This window comes from Populus trichocarpa, chromosome 8 (assembly GCF_000002775.5).
Source record: "Populus trichocarpa isolate Nisqually-1 chromosome 8, P.trichocarpa_v4.1, whole genome shotgun sequence".
Classification (NCBI taxonomy): Eukaryota; Viridiplantae; Streptophyta; class Magnoliopsida; order Malpighiales; family Salicaceae; genus Populus; species Populus trichocarpa.
Window position 1 is genome coordinate 6621387 of NC_037292.2, and position 16887 is coordinate 6638273.

The 16887-nt window shown below is 36.7% G+C and overlaps 3 protein-coding genes across 16 annotated transcripts; 1 reads left to right on the plus strand and 2 right to left on the minus strand.

Moving 5' to 3' along the window:
- Positions 1 to 1096: 1096 nt before the first annotated feature.
- Positions 1097 to 2538, minus strand: LOC112328447 (glycine-rich cell wall structural protein). 13 transcript variants are annotated; one of them, XM_052454927.1, is made up of 4 exons: positions 1858 to 2535; positions 1771 to 1797; positions 1639 to 1674; positions 1097 to 1602 (listed from the first exon to the last, which is right to left on the minus strand). In XM_052454927.1, the coding sequence occupies exons 1-4, from the start codon at positions 2300 to 2302 to the stop codon at positions 1292 to 1294; spliced, it is 819 nt and encodes a 272-aa protein (XP_052310887.1). In that variant the 5' UTR covers positions 2303 to 2535; the 3' UTR covers positions 1097 to 1291. The 13 variants fall into 13 exon arrangements, with proteins under 13 accessions (XP_052310887.1, XP_052310889.1, XP_052310886.1 ...); XM_052454929.1 differs by lacking the exon at positions 1771 to 1797 and having other exon boundaries at positions 1639 to 1689; positions 1822 to 1866; positions 1927 to 2534; XM_052454926.1 differs by lacking the exon at positions 1771 to 1797 and having other exon boundaries at positions 1639 to 1689; positions 1822 to 2536.
- Positions 2539 to 6279: 3741 nt separating this feature from the next.
- Positions 6280 to 7902, plus strand: LOC7485901 (uncharacterized). The gene is made up of 3 exons (XM_024606575.2): positions 6280 to 6599; positions 7486 to 7552; positions 7645 to 7902. The coding sequence occupies exons 1-3, from the start codon at positions 6412 to 6414 to the stop codon at positions 7723 to 7725; spliced, it is 336 nt and encodes a 111-aa protein (XP_024462343.1). The 5' UTR covers positions 6280 to 6411; the 3' UTR covers positions 7726 to 7902.
- A 1503-nt stretch (positions 7903 to 9405) lies between these two features.
- Positions 9406 to 15900, minus strand: LOC7471103 (uncharacterized). 2 transcript variants are annotated; one of them, XM_024607604.2, is made up of 13 exons: positions 15270 to 15900; positions 14509 to 14923; positions 13766 to 14426; positions 13510 to 13550; positions 12994 to 13062; positions 12246 to 12346; positions 11983 to 12061; positions 11567 to 11665; positions 11365 to 11433; positions 11193 to 11242; positions 10982 to 11063; positions 10650 to 10744; positions 9406 to 9977 (listed from the first exon to the last, which is right to left on the minus strand). In XM_024607604.2, exons 1-13 carry the CDS (start codon positions 15716 to 15718, stop codon positions 9851 to 9853), a joined length of 2337 nt encoding a protein of 778 aa, XP_024463372.1. In that variant the 5' UTR covers positions 15719 to 15900; the 3' UTR covers positions 9406 to 9850. The 2 variants fall into 2 exon arrangements, with proteins under 2 accessions (XP_024463372.1, XP_052311334.1); XM_052455374.1 differs by lacking the exon at positions 9406 to 9977 and having other exon boundaries at positions 10650 to 10755; positions 15270 to 15880.
- Positions 15901 to 16887: the final 987 nt, after the last annotated feature.

Below are 16887 nucleotides of genomic sequence, written 5' to 3' on the forward strand. Positions count from 1 at the left end.
CAAAGAGTTTGGAAAAAACAGAGAAGAAAAGAGAAAAAGAGTTATTATTTGGTGTGTAGAACACCTCCCTTTCAACTTTCTTTTATATAAAATTTTGAAATAAATACCGATGCATAATTAATTCTAGTTAATCATATATTATAAAAAAACTGATAATTTTTTACGTTAAAAACTAGATGTTTTTCCATAAAAAATAAATTGTTCAAGCAGACAAAAATTATTGTTAATTTATTCATTGGTTGACAAAAAATTATTATTTGGACTAAAAATTACAGACAAACCAGACAGCCCTCCTAATATTATAAAGAGACCAATGTGACAGTAAATAGGATATCAATAATGTCACTGCCTCATTCATTTAATGCGTACTAACCCACTCATTTAATAATGCAGAAACCAAAAGAAAAGAAAGGGCATGTGTGCACAAACTAGAAGAAAAAATATGCGAGATAAAGCAACTATTACAATTCACAATGAGTTTGGATAAACATAATATCACAACATGATTTAGTTTCTTTGTTAATGAATTAAGGGAGCGCATGTAGCTTAAGTTCATACCCAACTTAGCTTTTTCTTCTAAAAGTTATTATGTCTTACAATTTTAAATTTAACTCTTAAGCTTATTATTACATAAGCTACGGGAGAATTTTGAAATTTTTCAATGTAATTCACGGTTTTAGATTTCTAAAAACATGTCAAAAAAATTATTATTTTTAGATTAGTTTTTTACTTACCCACATTTTATTTTAAACATATTAATAAAGATTGTTTTGTTGGGGGATAATTTCTAACAAAAACACAAAAAATGAATGGACTTCATGTTTCATCCGGTATGAAATATGTTATTTAACCATGTTTTAAAACAATTTATATGAGATAATATACTATGCAGTATCTTGGAAACCTACAAGGCTTTTCATATCTAATTAAGCCTTCTAGGTCTAAACTAGTATGAATTAGGCAGTGCCTGCCTTTCCTATGTTCAGACGTGGCTTTCTAGCTTTCAATTTCTGGCTTCTTGTCCATTATCTTGGTTCTGCTTCCAAAAGAATTTTCGAGTGCATAAAGGGTCTTTAGTGCAATGAACGCGCGCTGATAACTTCAATTTGTTCATCTTGTCGAAGACTGATTATACATTTATACTTTTTCGTGTGGAAGACAATGATGCAAGATAATACAAGCTTTAGTTATTTATTCTAATTATAATCTTAATTGCGACATAATAATAATTAATATGTTTACTAATATCCCATGCACGAGCATGACATTAAAAGCTCGCTAACTTTAGGAATTAATGCCCACCGCCACTTCCTCCACCGAAACCTCCTCCTCCTCCGAAGCCACCACCAGCACCACCTCCAGCTCCCCCACCAAATCCTCCTCCTGCACCACCACCTTTTCCGCCACCAGCACCACCTCCGATGCCACCACCAGCACCCCCTCCAACTCCGCCACCTCCCCCGGCTCCACCACCAAAACCACCACCAGAACCCCCACCTACACCACCTCCAACCCCTCCACCTTTGCCTCCTCCAATACCTCCACCACCACCAGCGCCCCCACCAGCACCAACTCCAACTCCACCACCTCCCCCGGCTCCACCTCCAATTCCACCACCAGAACCCCCACCTACACCACCTCCAATGCCACCACCAGAACCCCCACCTACACCACCTCCAACCCCTCCACCTTTGCCTCCTCCAATACCTCCACCACCACCAGCGCCACCACCAGCGCCCCCACCAGCTCCACCACCTCCCCCGGCTCCACCTCCAATGCCACCACCAGAACCCCCACCTACACCACCTCCAAACCCTCCACCTTTGCCTCCTCCAATACCTCCACCAGAACCCCCACCTACACCACCTCCAACCCCTCCACCTTTGCCTCCTCCAATACCTCCACCAGCACCCCCACCGGCACCACCTCCAAACCCTCCACCTTTGCCTCCTCCACCTCCAATACCTCCACCAGCACCCCCACCGGCACCACCTCCTCCCCCGGCTCCACCTCCAATGCCACCACCAGCACCCCCACCTACACCACCCCCAACCCCTCCACCTTTGCCTCCTCCAATTCCTACACCACCACCCTTGCCTCCTCCGAAGCCACCACCAGCACCGCCTCCTCCTCCAACACCTCCTCCACCACCACCTAGACCAGCACCACCACCAAAGCCTCCACCTCCCCCAGCACCATCTCCAAAGCCATCTTTCTCTATTTTTCTACATTCTGCTATACCTAGCACTAAAACAAATATCACAGCTAAAACGCCAACATACTTGCTTGAAAATTTCCCCATCTCTCTTTATCTATAGGAAGAGGATAGCTGTGAGAAGATCACCAGTAGGGTGAGCTTATTTATAGCGATGGTCCTAAAATCCTACTACTAAAGCATTAATGATGAAGTTTGATCAAGTCAAATTCATTTCTTTCTTTCTTCCTATATATGCATTGTGGACTGGCAAAGTTGTTTTGAATGAAATGGTGCAAAAAATCAACTCTCTTTTAGTATGGTACGTGGGCTCATTAAGATGCTGTCCTAATTAATATGTAGAGGGAAAGCAAATGCACAATGTGTGTTGAAATAGCAGCGACGGTGAGAGTTAGAGAGAGGTGTCAACTTCCTCCTGGTTAACACGGTAATTAATGCAAGGGTTTGGATTCATACATTAATTACAATTAATCCCCAGATTACTCTGATCACGTACGATCATATATCTTCAAAAGCCGGACCCGCGCTGATTAATTTACATGTGAAATTAAAGACCATCGATGAGTTGTGTATTCGATTATATGCATGGTTTCAGCAACGTTTTCTTTGGAACTTTTAGGGCAAATTAACACGTCCTTTCTACCTTCTCCTTTAGGTTTCATCAATGCCAAGATCTGATCATAAGGATGCATTCTCTTAGGTCCGAGCTTCGATGGCCTGTCTCTTTGACATGACCGTGCCCAGACATCTACTTTTTAATCTGGCTGTGCACAAACTGATCTAGGAATAAACACTTAATATTACTCGTTGGTCAGTTGAGTTGTGATGGGTAGTTCTCTGCTTTTGCTTTTGTTCTTGAATGGTTTTTAAAAATATTTTAAATTTGAGAGATTATTAAATTAATATTTTTTTATCATTTTATGATTATTTTCACATATTTTCAAATAAAAAATTAAGGAGATAAAATCTTGTGCCCGGATGACAATCAATAGCCATGGCTTCAATGAGGTTTTTTATATCCATCCACATCCCACAATCTATTTGTTGCTCATCATATAAAAAATTTAAAAATTTATAATTTATCTAACCATGAGATTTTGAATATTTATTTTAGGAGTATTCATCATATTTGTCGGCCACCAATCAGATCAGTAGATTTCATTTTAGTTAGCAGTTGAGTCAAGCTGGTTGTGCGCTTCTCCGAGATTTACTTGATTAGCATCTAAATTCCTTGAGGAAAAAAGAGAGGAAAAACTAGTCTAAAAATATATATTATATGACAGTCAAATAAAATAGATCAAAAAATATTTTCCCAAGAGGAAAAAACATATGCACGTAAGTAATCTTCTCAGTATTTATGGCACAGATGACTTTTTGCTTAAAATGTTCAGATAGTAGCGGCAAATAGGCTGGCAAGCGTCAATTTCTTGCTCGTTTAGGCTCAGCAAACATTTCGGCCACAGTTTTCCAAACTTTAATAACAGCATGCACACAGCTGGGCTGGGTCTACAGGTAGCCCCTCCCCTACTTGTACCCTCGTCCCGGATTATTATCTTTTCCCGGCTTGTCTCTTCTTAGTAACTACTAGATATCTATACATGTCCCTAGCTACGGTTTAAATTTATTTCTACGTTAACAAAATGATATTCAGATAATTCGAGATAATTCAAATTAAATTATTTTAAAATATAATCTATATATTAATTATAACTAAAATTAATCATTGTTTTATTGTAGTGCTGGCTACTGTACATTGTAAGTGAATTCATTATAAATTATACTATTTTGTACTGTAGCGTGTATACTGTAGACTGTGAGTGCTTTTTCACTATAGACTGCACTGTTTGGTGGGGGCATGTGGTGAGGCTACATCTTGCAGGATCCAAGCGCCAGGCTGGAGGCGCGCCCACTGGGCTACGAATACCTGATGCTTGGCTGTCATGCCTGTGTGCTGGGCAAACCCCAGCGCATATGTGGCGCTTGGGCTGCTGCCTGTGTGCTCGGCACACCCCAGCGCACATATGGCGTTTAGGTTGTCTGACTCTATGCTTCAAAAGAAGAAGAGGGATGAGATTGCAAGAAAAAAATTCAAGAAAAGTATAAGACACATAAATAGAGCAATTAAAAGTAGAGGGATCAAACCGGATAAAAAAAATCAAATTAAATAAAATGACCAGTGATGAAATTGAAAAAAATCCAAACTTAAAAAAGGTTTAAAAGCCAAATAATCAGTAATTAAAAGAAAAGGAACCAAAATCGATAAGATTAAAAATCAGATGACATAATTGTGTTTTTTGGAAGTTCACGCGTGTGTTTTCTAGGGAACAGGAGAGAAAAGAGTGAGGAAAGAAAAAAGTTCAATAGGACGTTCTCTGTAAGCACGCATCATGCCGCTAAAAAGAGGACGACGCATCACTCCCAACGCTACAAAGAAAGCAAGATTTTCGCAATTATACTGGTTCTCAAACGCAACTTAAATGGCGCATAGGCCATCACATAAGACTATATTATGAACTTTATTAAATTTAATAATTTTATTTTTTAAAATTATTAATTAAAAGAAAAAAAAACAGTTAAAGGGTGAAATTAAAAGGTAAAAAAATTGACAAAATAAGATAAAAGAAAAAAAAACTACTTAAAACGTGGCCATTAAAAAAGTAAAAAGAGAATGTTGTTGCTATCTGAACCTGCTATGTCAAGGCTTAATTATGGCAGAGTAAGTATTGTTTGTCTGTCTAAAATCTAGTCATCGTAGATTCGTAGTAGTGAGTGAAAAAACAAAAAAGATGATATTTGGACTCTAAAATTAGTTTTCAATAATTTTTTATTTAAAAATACATATAAACACAATGGAGACTAAATAACCATAAATGTGACCTAAAATAACCCAAGAATCAGTGTAAAAACCAAAGCTCAACCTAAACTCCAAAAACTTTCCAAGGTTATGTCTTTTTTAAAAGCAATGCAAAGGCTAAAAAACCACCATAATGAAACATTCCCCCGTAAGAATAAAAACTATTTAAAACAATATATTATTTTTATTATTGAAATCTAGTCCAAAAAAAGAGCTTATCTTAACCAAAAAAGAACTCATGATTCTCAAATAAAATAAAATAAAATTCAGGAGTCAAGTCTAGTTTAATCCAAAATTCAAGATAATTTTATATCATTTGGTCATGCGTGAAAACCTGCAACTAGTTTTGATAAGCACGCGCCTTTTGTCATGACAGGCAAATTACTTTAAGGGACAGCAACAAGAGCGATAAAACATAGCATTCACCGGGGATTTTAATTCTTGGTAGAGACCATACAGGGATAAGTAGGGTATTGGGATCCCTACTGTTATCCGAGGACGTTGTGTCTTCAAGGACGAGTGCCCCTTCATATTTTACTCCAGATTTTGTGAGAGGTTAGAAAAAAACTGAAAAATTAATTAAATTAAAAAAAATAATTAAAAAATCAAATAATAAAAAAAAACCAATTAAACTGATTGGAATTTAAAAAATCAACCGGTTTGGTTTTGTAAGTCTGAAACCGAAAAAACTGAATCGAGCCAAAATAAAAAAAACACGAGCCAAACCGAACCAAACCGGTTTGAACCGATTTTTGCTCTAAAATAACCGAATTGGTTGGTTTGAACAGGATTCAGTTTAATTTTGGTTTTTTTTTTGAAAAAATCAATTTAATTATTATATATTTTTTTGATAAAAATCGAATTAAATTGAAAATAATCACCTTATATTTTTTTTTTTGGTATTGGATGGAGACAAGGTGAGCGTTATTTGCACGTCCTCGGTTCTCTAAAAGGCACTTAATACGGATTTGCAGGGCCGACAATGCATTAGATAATCAATAGTGATCAGCGCCTCCATTCCCATTGGGCTGAATTAGTAGGATTGAGTCGGGATCCCTTTCTAGTGGGCTTGAGACATATTTTATATGTCAAAGCCCATGTGGAAGTATCTATGTAGACTTGCACCAGACCAGTCCACCAAATCTACCGGGTCGGGTCAAATGAAGGTTACTCCAGTCCTTTCACACTTTATTCCCGATTCGAGAATAGAAAAACAGATAGCCCAGGGGGAGGGGTGAAGCAATTTAGGGTTTTAGTAGCCGAAACCAAAAGAAGAAGCAGAAGCTTCAAAATTTATTCTACTGAAGCCTGCAACTCCAAAACTGAAACTGAAATTGAAAAAATGGAAGGTGGAGACGGAGAAGGAATAGACAGAGTAGTAGATTCGAAAGATTTACAGCAACAAAGCAAAGCACTTGATAAACTCACCGACCGTGTAGAAGATCGCCAACTCGATTCTACTCGTGTTCAAGAAGCTATGGCTTCTATTTCCGCTTCTGCTGAAGCTGATGCTAACGCTATGAGATTGAGGTACCAATCATTTTCAAGATTTTTTTTAAAGATATCTTATTAATTAATGGTATTATTAAAAGATCTTGCTTGTGTGTGGAACATTTATTTTCTTGATTAAGAATAGGGTAATAATCTGAAGCTCGAATTCCACTGCTTGGGGTTTTTGCCTAAATAATTTAGATTTTTTTTTAAAATATTACAATGTTCTGGAATTAGTTAAAAAAATGGATATGTTTTACTAGTAAATGTGGTATGATTTATGAAATTTTGCAGAACAATACAAACGTTTTATTTTAGCTGTGTCGGGTTTCTTAATGATGTTCAGCCTTGGTTTAATTTTACTTTGGTGAATGCGATAAGTCGATGCCTTGTTTTGTTGTTTAAACGAGAGTTTAAACTAAACAAATGGATAGGGGATGGAGAATTCTTAGGTATGACAATCTTTAATACCAGTACTTATCAAAAATTTAGAAGACTTTTTTTTTTCCCCTCTGAATACCATTAAAAAGGATAGGTGATCTTAACAGAGTGAAACTTCAATGAGTTCATCATGGTTTGATGACTTTGGAGACGATCCTGTTACATATTGGTTTGTGGATTACATTGAACATTTGTTGACGAAAATAAATTTATATATATATGTGTGTGTGTGTGTGTGTGTGTGCATCTTTTTTCTCCATCTGAGCTGGTATTTCAGATCTTGATGTAGAATCACAGAATTCTGTGACTTGATCTGAATTTTAATCATGCACTATTCTGTATGCAAACCAAAAGGCACTGCAGCATGATTTTTTTCATGGAAATTTGTCCCTCATCTTTTGGTATATTTTGATTCTTCTTTGGCTGATACCTGTTGAATGTCTTCCCTTTATCAACTAAACATTACACTTGTGCTGCTTTACAGGGAGAAAGAATTGGCTGCTGTGAAGATCAACGCAGCTGATGTTGACATAATTGCAAATGAATTAGAGGTTACTTTCCTAGTATCTTTCCATTTGCATTAACGAATTTCTATTTGCATCTGCCAGTGGTTTATAGCATTTTACTTTGATGTTGATGCCAGTTGGACAAGAAGGTAGCAGAGAGAACCTTACGCGAGCACAAGGGCGATGCTGTCGCTGCTATCCGCCATCTTCTTCACTAGAAATTCTTTGGGGATGTTGGGGTTCAAAATTTTTCATAGAACGAGCTACATGAAGAATTTCTTTTGGAATTGATGATCTATGTAAACATGCTTGCTATGCTTTTCCAAAAGCTGCATCTAGCATCCCCATTAGCGATGCCCCACTATATTTTATTTCCGTGCCTCCATTTTTTTTTATTTCTCTGTGATCAGTAATCCACCACATATTAATAGGCCAAATCGAAGTTGGCCGCAGAAATCATTTCCCAAAATCCCTTCTGTTCCGAATTTATTGTGTTTCTTGACTTCTTGTCGTGAAATAGTGAACGTGTGGGCCTGGATCTGCTTAGCTCATACAAAGCCTTTATCGTCCTAGTGGATGTTTCTTGAGCTTTATCGGCATATCAAATATTGATCACACCAACGGGGGGAGCTTCGATGGAAAACTGTTTCTCATCACATGTGGTAACAGTGCAATGCACTCCCAGACCTGTCGTTTGGCGGTATCAGCTAGTCAACCATCTCAGTATACGGTTTCACCGTTGGAGGCTTGGTAAAGCTGTGTATTTGTGGTCTAGGGACGATTCGGGCAAAGCAAAGCTTTATTTCGGATTTGAATCATAGTTACTTAACCCATTTCGGCTTTGAGGTTAGTCTCCTCAAAGCTTGACCTGAATTAGGTTTTGCTTTGAATTGTTTTGAATATTAACCTGATTAAACTTGTGACTTGATAGAGTGACTTAGTAGATTGATCCGTGAGGAGGTTGACTTACAAATTCAAGTAAGACTTGGATAGGTTAATTCTAAGAATTTTTTTTTTTAAATGACATCATTCTGGACAATGATTTATAGGTTGATTTTGCGATTTATGGGTTGCTTCGTGACATGGTGACTCGGGCTCTATGATTTATGGTAATTTAGTCAGAAGGTTGTTTGGTGGGTGGGGGTTAAAAATTACTCAATTTTAATCTTTGGGAGAGAGGTAAAAAAATTTTAAGGGAAAAGGGAGGTGTATTTTCCGTCTTAAATTTAACCTACCCTCCCTTTTTTACCTGCATCTTATTATGAAAACCTCTAATATGCAAGGTTCGATATTTGATTTAAAATCATGTCTAGTTGGTTCTCTTGCACATTTCGGTGTTTAGCCTCCTGACAAACGATTTCTAAAATCAACTTTACACTCTTACTTACACCTTTTTAAATCACTCATATAATATATTATTTTTTAAAAAAAATCACTCAATGTAATAATTATTTCCGTCATAATTCCACCTGTTTTTATAACATTTCTACTAAATGCAAGGTACAGTTAGAACTTAGAACCAGAAAATGGTACTTTCTTTTTTTCTTAAACTGAATGTCTGGGATCATCTACTAGATTATGCTCATGCTGCCCCTCGAGGGGGAGAGATAGCTGATCAATCTTCATCTCTCCTCCAAGATAAGTCAAACTACGAGATGCCAAAACCTGCTCTCATCCCATATAATTGAACCTCTACCAGAAGAGTATCAAAGGGTATACATTATAAGCCAACTTAGATTATTACATCATAGAAGAGATATAGAGAAACATTAGATTAATTCATGCGAGCTGAGTGCTTCATTCTGACTTCTAAAATTGCCCCAAGTGGGTGATATGGAAGCGCAACAATTAGGGCAACGCATCCGTTTCTTTTAAACAAACAATAAAAAATAACAGACTAAAGACATTTATCTATCTGATTCTCCTATTTGATCAATTGAAAACTGTGTTCTGTACAACTTTTCTAAGTGGTCCTAAACATCTCTCAACATAGAAATCACTAATGGGTTTACATGAATCCAACCAACATAATTCCAATCACACAGCACCACTGTCGGATGTCAAAAGATTTTAATAATGTTAGTAAATAAACAAACGTCCACAACCAACCAACCCCAACAAACACCATTAAAGATTAGGCAGCTCACATGGATGCCAACGACTTTCATTTTCTTTTCCTTCTCTTTGTCTATCTGGTGCGAGCTTTTCCATGCCAATGCCAAAAGCCTTTGGTGGCAACCCGAGGGCTATCCTAGCACTTGGGTAGACGAGCCTTTTGAAAAGTAAGGTCATTGCTCTTGGGCCATGCTAATGAGACAACAAACACATGAATCTGGTCTAGGACTACGGTTCCTTCTGTGTGTTGTCTCCAGTTGCAGAACGGGCTGCCTGGACTTGAATGGCACATTGTCTTTGAAGATCTCTAAGCTTTTCCAGCAATTCCTGGAACGTTGGACGGCACCTTGGATCACTGGTTTTGACAAAGTTACGAATTCAGCCACTAGGAAGTTCTAAAAAGTGGGAATATAAATAATTGAGAACTGCAAAAAGGTGTGGCAAGAAAAACAAATGATTTCACTTTCCAGTACGTCTTAATCAATACCTAAGACCAAACCTATTTATTCTTTAATATATTTACCACCAAAATGAAATCCACAAGATCAACATCAGATATCTACCAACAATAATTGAAATATCTCCACAGCCTGCCAGAGTCAAACAAAGCCAACGATCTGAATCTCTTTTTAACGAACATTTCATACCCAACATTTAGTAACATGAATCCTATTTCGCTCCACCCAGGACAATAGTTCAAATTTTATGAGTGTCTACATTTATGACTATGTGTTGTCTAGAAAAATAAAAAATATATTTATAATGATATAGGAAAAACATAACATAACATTGTCGGCCAAAATATGGAAGCAGAAATTTAAAAGGATTAAGGCTCATCAATTAGCATCAAAACATGGAACCCTCAATATTTTATAACCAGAAAGTCTTGAGAATTTGCATGTCGAATACTTTAAAGCAGTGGAAGTCTAATAAGCACCCTAACCAACCATAGAAGCACTTTCAACAAGGGTAAATTGCTTAACACTTGAAGCACATCTTTTGGAATCAAGTAGAAGAAAATAAGCACCTGTGCCAGCAACTCTCAATTATAGAAGCCCACTGTGGATCCACATCTTTTGGGATCTCTAGCCGTTGGTTCATAAACCCTACAGCTCCAATCACCTGCAAGTATACTAAACAGACTATTGTTCATATGTGCATTGCCATTTTAGCATTATTTATTATTTGCAGAATTGCAAAATTGAAAAAGTTCTGAATTATACATTCAGTACAGGTGCTGCCAGCAATGTTTTCTGTTGTTTAAGCAATCAAAGACTGTATACTATTTGCATATGCAACAGTTTGGTATTTGCTTTCCTAAGAATAATACCCTCACAAATTTTCAAGTGAAAACTATACCTGCATTGAGTTGAGATTATCCCAAGGGATCTTTTCAGTGGAAAGCTCCCAAAGTATTACTCCATAGCTGTAAATATCAGACCTAGATGAACCGAAATAGGGGGGGAAAAGAAAAGAAAAGAAAGAAATTATTTCCAAGCTTAGGGCAGAAGACACTTCAATCAGAAGTTGAAAAGTTTAATGTTTTCCCAGCCCAAAGGGTAGAACATACTTCTCATCAGAGGGTTCATTACGGAGAACTTCGGGTGCCATCCATTGAGGCTACAACAGCAAAATATGGGAAGTAGAGTGAGAATTTGACCCTAATTTTTTTTTGCAACCTAATGAAAAAACAATTACAGAATGACTAGTTTGATGGGATGAAATAACAAAAGTTGCAGTACCGTTCCCTTCCCGGTCTTTGTTGTCAAATAAGTTTCATGCTTTAGACGTGATAGACCAAAATCTCCAACCTGGTTACATATAATCTGGTTACTTTTTCACCTTAATGGGGAAAAACAAAGATGCAAGATATCTCAAATTGAAGAAGTCAAATAGACGAACAAACAATCAAATAAAAGAAAATACTCATAATTAATGACAGACCTTTACAGTCCAATTCTTGTCAACTAAGAGATTTGAAGACTTCAGATCACGATGAATGATAGGCGGGTTGCAATGATGAAGATAGTTCATACCTCGAGCCTGTAGAAGATTCAAACAATAAAATAAAGGATGAGTAAGTCTTCATTACTAAATATCAATCAGAACACCTCATAAACCCCAACAAATGCAAAAACCATAGAGATTCTCAACAAGAAAACAACAAAATCATCACAATCAAAATGGGTTTCTAGAAAGGAAAAATTCAGAGACATCATTACTCTTCAGAATTTTTTACGTAAAGTAGATGTTCTCGTAACCCCTGTGGTTACAAGCCTAAGGGTTTTACCACTTTACCAAACAGTAATTTTCCTACCAGGGAAATAGAGCATATTTCTGTAAATAAATTCGATACTCACTATATCCAATGCCATGTGAACACGCCGTCTCCAATCTAGTTTGGTTGTGTTCCTCTGCAGTAAGCGAAACAAACTTCCACTGCATTAACGGAAAAATAGAACAGTTACTGACAAGTACATGTAATCTTTTCAAGTTTTTACAGGTTAATTTCAGTCATATGATACCCTACAAAAAATAAATGTCATTTCTTAGTAAGCAATAGTAAAATTAATAAAACTGACAGCTCATCATTCATAGTTGTTGAAAAGGACTTCAGAATTACCGTGGGAGGAACTCTGTAACAATGCAGAGACGCTGAGGTGAAGTCACAGCACCCATGAAGAGCAAAACATTTGGATGCCGGAGTCTCTTCATAAGAGATACCTTCATGAATGAAAAGAATAATGCCATTAATGCTATATTATAGCGGGAGAAGGGGGATCCTTCATTATATAACAATGCAAGAAATGATAGATTCCAAATCTGAATCCCAAAAATAACTCAATTCTTCATGCAAGATCCAGCATTGTTACACTATTTTCATTCAAGATTTGACAATACCAGTAATCATAATACCGCTTTAAGCATCAACTTAAGAAAATCTAGTGTTGCACGTCTATCTCCAACTAAGGCCAGTATAGTTCAGTCTACTAGCATTTCAATTCTTACTATCTTAATTTACATGTTTACTGACTTCAAAGCCTTCAACTAAATGGTATTACTTGTCTACACCAACATAAGCATCGATATTCATTGTAGACAATGTGACATTCTAAAGAAACGACCTATCATTAAAAAGTTAATATGACACTGATTGCGAGATGATACAAAGCATGTACATATATATGGACCAGTTAGTAGCAGATAAGAAAAAGAATTAGATAAAACAGAGCATGCGTAGCAAGAGACCTGACGATTCTAAAAACATCCCAATTGAAATGCATTTAAATGGCAAGAAACTGTAAATAAGATTCTCTTAAGCTAACAAGAAACTGTAACTAAGATTTTCTTGAGGTAACTGGAAATCCCACCTCTTGTCGAAATGCAAGTATAATATCATCTGAATATTCTTGCTTGGAGAATACCTTGACAGCAACATCCTGAAATAAAATGCATATTACTCAACCAAAGACAAAAAATATCATCATCTCAATTTTTTTTTTGTTATTCTTTACCTCAATTCATTCAATGCAAAAAAGCAATTAAAGCTTCATAAAGATCCTAGCTCACAAGGCAGCATCTTATTTTTGTAAGAATAAGAAAGCAAAGTCACATATGCACTAATTGCACAAAACATCACATTTAAGAGATTTATGTAACACTTATCAATGTCATGCACATACATGCTTACAAAGTTCAGACAGTCACTTTGGATTTCAATTTGCTTCTGTTCAAATTACCCATAATTAACATAAATGAAAGCCTTAGATTTGGACAGAGCAGGGACAGCACTATATCTTGTCTCAAAAATCTGAATTCATATACATTTGTGATTATGCATCATTGAGAATTAAGATGTTTAAAAGGTAAAGAGCAAAGGAACATACTGATCCGTACCACAGGGCATGATATACAGTTCCACAAGAACCTGCAGGAATATAGAGTAAAAAGGGTAAGGTGAAAATGAGAATGAAGCATAGTCAAAAAATAGTCCCAGCTTAAAGATAAAGAAGTATAATGGAAGATCACTGTTTTGTCACTGGACATTCAATGAGGACGCAAAAAATTTCAAGTTCAGGAAAGATCAAATGTAGATTAGAGTCAATGCTCTAGAAGCATGCTTTTGAATTTAAAGACAGTTACCTTGCCCAATTTGCTCTCCAATTGTCAAGTCCTCCCACAATATTTCATAGTCCAAGCAATCAGTGTCCATATCCACCTTATTCACAGTACTGCTGGTACTTCCGCAACTACTAGCACTGCTTGTGCTGTTAACATTAATTGAAGACCAAGACCCAGAGGCCTCGTTAGTGGCAGGCCGAATACTTTCACTGACCTGGCTTTCAGATTTTGCACCAGAAGAGGGACTTGTCTGATGATACGTTTCACTCTCTTGATCATTTTGCAACCATGGCCACCCAAAACGGGTTGTCCTTGCTTCTGAACCTTCCTTTTCATTCCCTTTCCAGGGCCATGACAACCCTTTCTTACCAATCCATGCTTCTGCCTTTGAGGTAATGATCTTGTGAATTGCAGGCTTTCCTTCACTCTCATCACCAGAGTCTCTGGATGGTTTTACTGGGGACTTGTCATCAAGATTAGAAAATACACCGAAAGGAGATGGATGCAAATCTCCTCTTGGTGTGCTAGCTCCACTAGAATTTGCATCCTCCCGATGGTCAGATAGAGCTGCATCTGAGTACCCATGGTCAGAATAGTGACTATCCCCACTCCCTACTTCACGATCCGTGTTGCTCTCTCCCATGTGAATTTTGGACTTGACTTTGTTACTCACCTTGGATGCCTGTTTTGGTGATTCTAACTATCAAGATACACCACGGTGAATATTTAAATACACAAGAACAGATAAAAACTAATGAACTGACCAAATTCGATATTTTTGACGCAACCGCTGCTTGCAAGGGCTGTTGAGAATCAAGACCAAGTTTGGTCATGACAGTATTCTTGGGCCTTCTATGGCTCGACTCTGTTTCCAAGTTCCTTGAATCCGACAATGCAACTTCCATTTCTTGAAAAGGCCGTGAATCACTCGATACACAAATAATCCCAACCAAAGCGCCATCATCATCGTATAGTGGAGTATTAGTAGCAACAGCTGTAAACCTTTCAGCCATTTTGTTCTTAACTGGAAACTTCCCTGTCCATTTCTCCCCCATACTAACCCGTTGAATAATACCATTCGCCAGCGCATAATCCCGAGGATCAATTAGCAGCCCAATAGCATCCTGACCAAGAGCTTCAGCAGCTGAATAACCATAAAGGTTCTCCGCTGTTCTGTTCCTGCACAATCATAAGATACACCTAAACCCCATAAATCAATGTCCTCCAAACAAATTCTCACATAAAAAAAGAAGAAAGAAACCACGCAAAACTTGTTCAAAGGCACAAATTTACAATACAACTCCAAATTAAAAGGGATTATCATACAGTACGGACCAAATTCAGAAATCAGAATCACAATTTCCATAGTCAAACATCAAAATATATACAGTTCCAACAGCATTGATTATAAATCAACTGCCCATTCAAAGTTCAAACCAAAAGAAATACCCCATACACGCAAATAACAGCCCCGAATGACAAATGATGTGAAATAAAAATACAAGACACAAACACACAAGCTTACCAGTAAATAATACGACCCGAAACATCAAAAATATGAACAGACTGTCCCATAGACTGCAATATATTCAAATACTGTTTATCAGTAAACTTCACAGCAGAAGGTCCACTATTGCCATCTCCTCCTTCTCTACCACCATTACTGTTGCCATCTCTAACATTATCACTATTCAAACTTCTACTTTCTTTCTGTAGAGGCGATGAATGTCTAGATGAAGCAGAACCCTTCTTCCAAGCAGCCTCAAAACTTGACCCGGTTGGCCCACCAGAAACCCGTCTCCTGGGACCGGACCTTTGAGGAGATATTGAATGGGACCGTTGTTGGGTTGATTTTGGGTCGGTAGTAGTAGAGGAGAGCTTGAGCTTTGACACTTCTTGTTGAAGATGATGGTGTCCTGCTTCAAGTTCTTCGATCTTTTTTAGTAGCTCTTCTGCTGGTGCTGTGCTTTCCATTCCTTTGCTTCTTGATAAATCAGTTCATTGAAATCTTTCTTTCTTTCTTTCTTTTTCTAACTTGCTTGTTCTAGATTTCTTGATGAATAGGGTTTGAGGGGTCAAGAATTTGTTTCTTGAGTTATTATTTTTTTCTTCTCTTCTTTTACCCTCCCTCCCTCCCTCTAATCACTTTCAGCTCACAAGACTTCACTCTTTCTCTTTTGTTTTTTGTTGCTTGCTATTATTATTATTCCTCTCCTCCTTTTACTTTCTCCCTCTAATATTTTATTTCACTTACTTCCTCTCTCTAACAAACTTAAACATCACGGAAATATTTATTTTGCTTGCAAGTGAGTTTTCAAGTTATTTTTTTAATTAAAAAATATTTTTTTCACCATTACAATGAAATCATTAAAATCCAATTAGAAGAAATTTTACTTTATAAAATTTTGTAAATTGAGATTTGAACTATGATAATTAAAGAAAATAATCATGAGAATTAAAATTACATCACAATACTTATTTAATTTGATCACGAGAGGTTACACATCTCAAATTATAGTAAATATTTGTTTATTTAATAACTTGATCAAACTCCCTCGTTTGGTATAAATCTAATTGCAAAATTATAAGGATTTTAATTTTAATTTAAATAAATTGATTTTAATTTAACAGCCTAAAAAGAAAAGAAAATCTCAAAAAATACAGCTAAAATTATATGAAATATTCTAATAAGAATTTTCAAGTGATATGTACAGGGGGTATTTTTTTTATTTTTTTTTGTATATAGATAGAGTAGAAACACCCAACACTCAAATATTTTTTGAAGTAATTGGTCCAATATTTAGTGGATTATGCATGAGTATTTTCATAATATAATGATCCAGACAAAATCCAATTATAAAATGATTTAATACACTATATGTAAAAAAAAAAAATTAACATGATAATAAAAATATATCTCCAATGGAAAAATAAATCATTTATTTATCCGGATGATTGATCCATGTGCATTAAAACCTCCCCAGCAAGGAACCCTTCCTCTCCCAGAAGGCTTGCGCTTGATTGTCGTTGGTTCGGTTATGGTCATCTCATGTTGTCCTTTTCTGGGTCTCTGGCTCTGTGCTCCTTTTTCATCGTCTGAATCAAACAATCCGGACCAGACGTTCCTGTTACAGTAAAATGCC

Excerpts from the sequence above, each read along its gene's own strand:
- LOC112328447 (XM_052454918.1), bottom strand. The coding sequence starts at position 2,302 with ATGGGGAAATTTTCAAGCAAGTATGTTGGCGTTTTAGCTGTGATATTT. Across the intron at positions 1,603-1,638 it reads TTCTGGTGGTGGCATTGGAG|GTGGAGCCGGGGGAGGTGGT; the intron begins GTGGTGTAGGTG and ends GTGGAATTGGAG.
- LOC7485901 (XM_024606575.2), top strand. The coding sequence starts at position 6,412 with ATGGAAGGTGGAGACGGAGAAGGAATAGACAGAGTAGTAGATTCGAAA. Across the intron at positions 6,600-7,485 it reads GCTAACGCTATGAGATTGAG|GGAGAAAGAATTGGCTGCTG; the intron begins GTACCAATCATT and ends GCTGCTTTACAG. Across the intron at positions 7,553-7,644 it reads TAATTGCAAATGAATTAGAG|TTGGACAAGAAGGTAGCAGA; the intron begins GTTACTTTCCTA and ends TGTTGATGCCAG.
- LOC7471103 (XM_024607604.2), bottom strand. The coding sequence starts at position 15,718 with ATGGAAAGCACAGCACCAGCAGAAGAGCTACTAAAAAAGATCGAAGAA. Across the intron at positions 14,924-15,269 it reads TCGGGTCGTATTATTTACTG|GAACAGAACAGCGGAGAACC; the intron begins GTAAGCTTGTGT and ends ATGATTGTGCAG. Across the intron at positions 9,978-10,649 it reads ATTGAGAGTTGCTGGCACAG|TGATCCAAGGTGCCGTCCAA; the intron begins GTGCTTATTTTC and ends TGTCAAAACCAG.